The 6,693-nt window shown below is 44.7% G+C and overlaps 2 protein-coding genes across 2 annotated transcripts; one reads left to right on the top strand and one right to left on the bottom strand.

The window, feature by feature from the left end:
• The first annotated feature begins 203 nt into the window (after nucleotides 1–203).
• Nucleotides 204–2,257, top strand: LOC123147191 (calcineurin B-like protein 7). The gene is made up of 9 exons (XM_044566455.1): nucleotides 204–309; nucleotides 444–601; nucleotides 715–797; nucleotides 914–973; nucleotides 1,074–1,182; nucleotides 1,361–1,413; nucleotides 1,668–1,748; nucleotides 1,835–1,947; nucleotides 2,033–2,257. Exons 2-9 carry the CDS (start codon nucleotides 523–525, stop codon nucleotides 2,094–2,096), a joined length of 642 nt encoding a protein of 213 aa, XP_044422390.1. The 5' UTR covers nucleotides 204–309; nucleotides 444–522; the 3' UTR covers nucleotides 2,097–2,257.
• Nucleotides 2,234–6,052, bottom strand: LOC123147098 (GDSL esterase/lipase 7). Its single transcript, XM_044566364.1, has 5 exons — nucleotides 5,665–6,052; nucleotides 5,220–5,377; nucleotides 4,818–5,057; nucleotides 2,906–3,161; nucleotides 2,234–2,786 (listed from the first exon to the last, which is right to left on the bottom strand). The coding sequence occupies exons 1-5, from the start codon at nucleotides 5,954–5,956 to the stop codon at nucleotides 2,557–2,559; spliced, it is 1,176 nt and encodes a 391-aa protein (XP_044422299.1). The 5' UTR covers nucleotides 5,957–6,052; the 3' UTR covers nucleotides 2,234–2,556.
• Between the last annotated feature and the right edge of the window lie 641 nt (nucleotides 6,053–6,693).

Below are 6,693 nucleotides of genomic sequence, written 5' to 3' on the forward strand. Positions count from 1 at the left end.
TTTCAGAAAAGGGTCAAAACACGAAAATTTGCGTGAGGATGCTGCCGCATGCAAGTCAACTCTCGCCTTGTCCCGTGTGTTGTCACCTGTCAGCACTGCAATATTCTGTGCCGCACTTGTGACGTAGTAGGTCCCTGTTGGCTGTTGCTGTGCACGCGCATAAATATATGGTGTCCTTCTTCTAGCTCCTCCTTCCCCGTCGCATCAGCCATAAGCTTGGAGCCGTCCATCTTTCTCCCGAGCCACCTGCAGATCTTTACCAGTGTGGATCCAACAAAGCATAAGCATCCTTTGTTTGTTGGTTCCCAGGTGAGCTTTGTGTCTTGGTGTTTCCCTGTTGTTTCTTGGCTGTTTCGCTCTCGCCGGATTTCCCTTTTTCCAGGTAAAATTTTATAATAGATTGGCTTTGTGTTGGTGCCAATGTCTTTGCCCTTTTGTCTTAGGTGTGTTTTCTTCATCCCCTTTCTGCGGAAAGACGGTTGGTAATTGTAAGAAAAAGGCTTGGTTTGTGAGCTGGTCTGTATGGGTTGTGTATCATCGAAGCAGTTCAGACGAGCTCCACCGCATGAGGATGCGGCTCTCCTGGCCAAAGAGACCACATGTGAGAACTCCTAGCTTCTGTTTTTCTTCCTGGTGATCTATTCAGTACAAAAATGAGTCCATAAGCTTTTTTGCCATCGTTTAATGTCTAATTTGTTCCCCAAATGCACGCAGTTTCCTTGAATGAAGTGGAGGCCCTCTACGAGCTGTTCAAAAAGATTAGCTATTCTATATTCAAGGATGGCCTTATTCACAAGGTATCTATCTTGTCTTGCTCATCATCTTCTTTTAGTCACACAGCAAATTCACCATGTGGTTTCCTTCTGCAAACTCTAATCAGCGCCAATTTGCAAACTGCCATTTTCTTCAACAGGAGGAGTTCCAACTTGCTCTCTTCAGGAACAGCAACCGGAAGAACCTTTTCGCCGATCGGGTCAGTCTATTTATCTGTGGGACTGTAAAATTGTCCCAAACTTATGCACAAATATCTCGGATCAGATCAACTTGTTTACATGTGTGTTCGACTGGTGCAGATATTTGATCTGTTTGATCTGAAGCGAAACGGCGTGATTGAATTCGAGGAGTTTGTTCGGTCCCTCCACATTTTTCACCCGGATACACCCATGGCAGACAAGATTGCATGTATGAAGCCTGCCTTTTTCTCCCAATCTTTTTGCGTGTGTAAATGTTTTAAGAAATGACTGGTATTTCATAAATTCTGGGTGCAATTCAAGTAGCAGTAGCCTGGTATATATATTTGGGAGGACTTCTGTCCATATATGCTTCTCCTATCTGACATCTGAAGGATTCCTTCTCGCAGTTGCATTCAGACTATATGACCTGCGAGGCACCGGCAGCATTGAACGTGAAGAGGTCTGTATCTTTTTGTACTGAAATGAATTATTCTGCACATAATCTTGTCAACTGAATATACTACTACAAGATGTTTTTAACATACTACCACACACTAGATTTGCCGATTTAAATGCTTATCCTTGAGCTCTGTCAGTACATTTTGTTTCACTGGAAAAATAACACAAAACCCATTATATGCACCAACTATAGCACACATACTACCTTTACAATTTGACAGTTCGAGCACTTACTGAAACTGGCCGTTCATGCAGTTGAAGGAAATGGTGCTTGCAATCCTGAACGAATCGGACCTACTTCTTTCTGATGATGCCGTCGAACAGATTGTAGATCAGGTACATACACCACATGCAGATGAAATGTTGCTGCCCAAGAAGCATTACCACTCTGCATACATTTATGCTAACTTATATTGTGACAGACATTCAAGCAGGCAGACCTGAACAGCGACGGGAGGATAGATCCCGACGAATGGAAAGAGTTTGCAAGTAAGAATCCAGCCTTGCTGAAGAACATGACTCTCCCATACCTGAAGTAAGTAGCTCTATATTTTTCAGCTTTGGAAAACAATGCCTGAGAACATCACTCTTGACTGACAGCTGAGCATCTTGTGATGCAGGGACATAACCATGTCATTCCCCAGCTTTGTTGTCTACTCTGGAGCCGGCGACGAAGAGTTGTAGCAGCCATCGGCACAAGCATCTGTGACTCTGACCTCCCAAGTCTCAGGCATACAGCACCATGCTCACAGTACAAATTTTTGGATTATGAAACACCGCTTTGTAGCAGAAACTGCAATAGCAGAATGTGCAGTGAGAAATGGAACACATCAGCTCAACAGCTGGGCAATTTTTTTTGTCACCGAATGGGCTGATCACTCTCATATTTACATTTGCAATATCTAACAGCTCGACCATATAGATTCTTCACGGTACATTTAGAGGCAAATATACGTGCATTTAACCTGAACTGTCAAAATCTGACTACTGAACTTCGTGACTCGATATACATTTCACTCAAAATTTGACTACTGAACTCCGTGATTCTCGATATACATTTCACTGTCCCACTCGCAGAAGTTCTTTGTCAAAAATGAAAACACAGAAGTTGAGCAAGTAACTGCAATGACGATCCAGGTTGGTTCTACTGCTTCAGCTTCACCATCTCCTGCAAGTTCACTGGATAGCACATCCTGGTGTGCTCACCAGACCACACATTTTCTGCCAGGATCTGGTTCACAGCATCGGTCGGGTGGAATTCATCCCACCACACATGGCTTGACGCGTCGCTGCACGCCATCTGTGGAAGAACGCAGATGAATAGCCCGCCATACTTGCCAAGCCCACAGCAAGCATCAGTGGTGGTCAGAAAGCCTGCAGTTGCAATTCCACCAAAATGAGAAGACTTAGCACTCCATTTAAATGTACTACAAATGTTACAGTTGCGAACCGGCACTCAATTTAAATGCAGTACTAATGATGCATTTACTCACCATAGCGGTCACGGTTCTCTAGTATGTCCACTGACCCCTCAAATGTATCACAGTAGCTGATCATCGAGTCTGGGTACTGGCGGATGAACTCACTTGACATGTGTCTCAGTCCATAGTTGAACTCGATCACGACGTTGTTGATGTAGTCGATGCATTCCCCATTTTGGCCGCCGTAGTCCGAAAGGAAGTGCGGGGCACAGCCAACAGGAGGAAGGCCCATCAGCACGACCTTTCGAACATTGATATTGTACAGATTCTGCATAAATCATCATTGTCAGAAGGTAGTAGGAGACACATGAGTCCACAACTAGTTTAGACATCAAAAGTGGAGTAATCTGACAAGAACCACAAATAGAACTAAACAGTAATGGATGCAAAATGGCAATTAATTTGCTACGGTATTGCGAAGAATAAAGAACCGAAGCAATCCATTACAATTTGCATCAGCATATAAATGAGATTATGGAATGAACACAAAGAAAATTTCTACATACAACAAACTACTGGTATATGCATCTTCAATCACCATGCATCACATGTTCTGCTTAAGATTAGGTAACAGAGATAAATTAGGCATAGAGAATCAAATGATCCATGACACATGAACTGAGAAGCATGCTTGAACCATGGTCAGATCATGAACAGTTCAATGCAGCGAGATAAATGTGCAAGGTGTTATACAGTTATAGCTGAAAGTACAACATACTTTTTCTTTTTCTTTTGAGGCAACGAGCCTCCTCATCGATTTCCATTAAAGAAACTGGCACAGTTGTACAGAGTATGAGAAACATAAAAGGCACAAAACAGGAAGCTAAACCTGCAAGCATACAGGTAAAGCAACTACCAGGAACCAACAGCACGCAGGCAGATCAAACACGACTATCAAGCATGAGCGCCAGAAATTACAGACCAGTGAAAATACATCAAGTTCCACAGGTAAAACACTGCATCCTAGAACGAGGGTTCCATCCATGAACTCAGAAAGTACAACAGACTTAACTTGAACCTAAAACAGATGGTAGCACAAAAAAAAAAGTGCAGCCTGAGCATTTCAGAATATACCACAGTTTAAGATAGTATGCTGTGGTGTAGCTCAGGTAGCATGAGTAGCACCTTGTGCAGTTTCAGTTTTTCAGTTGGGCTGCCTTTGTATTGCTTCGTTTTCAATAATTTAGGACTTTTGCTTTTCAGGGTTGTATTTGCTTTGTACTTTGCGTCATCATGATGCCTTCTTCTAATATACAACAACACACATTTAAGTGTGCATTTGAGAGAAAAAAAAGTTTTAAGACAGTATAATGTCAGTTTGGTTTGAGCCCATGTTTGCCTTACCAAAAAGTTAGGCCAAAATTTTGGTCAAAGTTGTGCTTGTCCATGAGTTGGCCAATGTTGGAAAGAAAAATGAACTAGAGTTGGTAAAGAGCTAGTGGCATGCAAAAAAAAAAATGGAGATAAGTTTTTGGCTACCATCCAAACATACCCTTACATACTAACTAAACACCATTACACCTCATTGTAGAATCAGGATCATCAATCCAACCATTTTCATTTCATATTTTATCAAAATGCCGCATCTAACATCAGTCTGAAACATTTTGCAATTGCAATACTTGTGCAATATTGCAAGAAATAACCCCAAATTCGACAGTAAGAACAATTAGTATGTAAACCATAGGTGAAGGCGTTAATGTTCTAGAACTGCAAACCAACAAGGAAACCTCATTCATTTAAATCACTTTCATGTGTTAATTTCCCAGATAAACTACGTTATGTCCAAAACGAAATTCGTAGTTACAGAGATCCCTGACTACGCGTGGTGCATCTCCACAAGTAAAACAATGCGCAGCACACTGGTGATCAAAAAGGAGGCGAGCAATGGTACACAGAACAAACTGAGGAGCAAGAAGCACACCTTGATTTCCTGCCTCACTGCATTAACAAGGAGCTGATTGAACTCCCATGGGAGATAATGCATCTGCACGCCTGACACATTGCGCAGGTAGTAGTGGATGAAGTCGTTGCTCCCGATCGACACAAAGAACACCGACCTCCTGAACAGGTCGACTGTAGCTGCCTCCCCAAGAGCCAGCGCCAACTGCTCATATGTGTCCTCAACCTGCTGCACCTGCTGGGTCAGCGACACATGCATCCACTGCAAGCGCAACCAAATCGCAAAAACCCCAGCCGATTAGCATCAAATTTGGTGTGAGGAAACCACAGATTGACAGCAGAATCATCCCCAAACAGATCTCTCGACAGCACCAGGACGTTATGAGATTGACGCAGAGTTGGCGGGAGCGGTGGGAGAACATACCAGCTCAGAGCCACTGCTGGAGAGAATGCCGGCTGCCGCGGAAGCGTAGTTGACGCCTTGGATCATTCCACCGATGTTGCTGAGGCCAGCACCGCCGACGCCCATGCGCATGCTCTGCTCGAGGTACGGAGGCACGAAGGGGAGCCCCAGCTTCTCCGCTGTGGTACAACAGAAGGGGTCAGAAATCAAGAGAAGAGAAACTAGGAACGTCACATGGGGCTGCCATATTCCTGCGGATTCAGACCACAGCAGCGACAGAAGATTACACGGAACAATCAAGGAGAAGAAGCAAACAATCATCCGTAATCACGATGAACCATGGAGACCTAATAAACCGAAACGATCCGTATCTGCAAGCAAGGACGCGTAAAATCGAGAAACCAGCAGCGCACCCGCACCAATCCATGGAGAAACCGAGAGAAGCGAGAGGTCGCGAGCGACGCACCGAGGTAGTCGACGGGGATGCGGCCGTTGGAGAAGCGTCCGGTGGGGCGGTGGGTGTCAAAGTCCCGGCCATAGGGCTCGCGGTCGGCTCGGGCGAGCGTGCCGAGGTAGTTGTTGGTGCCGACGTCGGACGTGGAGTCGCTGATGACGAAGAGCGCGGGGACGAGCGGGGTGGGCGGCGCCGACGGCGGCGCGGACCGGGGGGTCGAGGCGGCTGCGGAGAGGGGTAGAGCGGAGAGGAGGAGGAGAAGGAGGAGGAGGAGGCACACGAGGTGAGCGAGGGAGGGCGCCATTTCCGGCGAGGCGGTGGCGAGTTCGCGCGCTCTGGGTTGGGAAAGGTGGGGGAGGAGACCGGTCTGGTTTATGCAAGAGGATGGACTCGCCGCAGACTCGAGTCGCTAACCGCAGTGAGGATGGAGGAAAAGGCCTGCATTTGGTGGGCTAGGGTTGTGGACTAGAGCAACTCAGCAAACAGGGCCGGAAATGGGCCCCTTCACAGCCGATTGATGCGCGGCCCCTTGGCCTGTTTGATATCCTTGCTTGATCTCCAAGAATGACAAAACGTATAAGAATCCTCAAAAAAAAAAGACAAAATGTATAAGAATAGGAGGTCTAAGATAGGGAAATACCCATTGGTTTCTGGTTGTATCTACACTCTATATGGGATTTTTTTAAATAAAAAAGTCAAAACAATCTGAAGTTTTATAGAATAAACTTGACTTTCTTTTGCACTAAACCAGCACTGACTTTAGGGGAAAAAGTTATTTGCTATTATAGGTCACTATTCGCACTATTTTTGGCAGAGGTTTTGTCTTTTTGAAGAAGTCAAAGGGCCTTTTTCTTTTTATGAAATTTTTCACAAGTACTCCCTCCGTCCCATAATGTAAGACGTTTTTTGACACTACACTAGGGTCAAAAAATGCCTTACATTATGGGATAGAGGGAGTACAATGGAAGGTCAAGTTTATTTCAAAAATGTTTTCATTTTTTTTTTACTTTTTATCTAATTACTTATTTTTGCATATAGGGT

Source organism: Triticum aestivum, chromosome 1A, assembly GCF_018294505.1.
Source record: "Triticum aestivum cultivar Chinese Spring chromosome 1A, IWGSC CS RefSeq v2.1, whole genome shotgun sequence".
In the NCBI taxonomy this organism is placed as follows: domain Eukaryota; kingdom Viridiplantae; phylum Streptophyta; class Magnoliopsida; order Poales; family Poaceae; genus Triticum; species Triticum aestivum.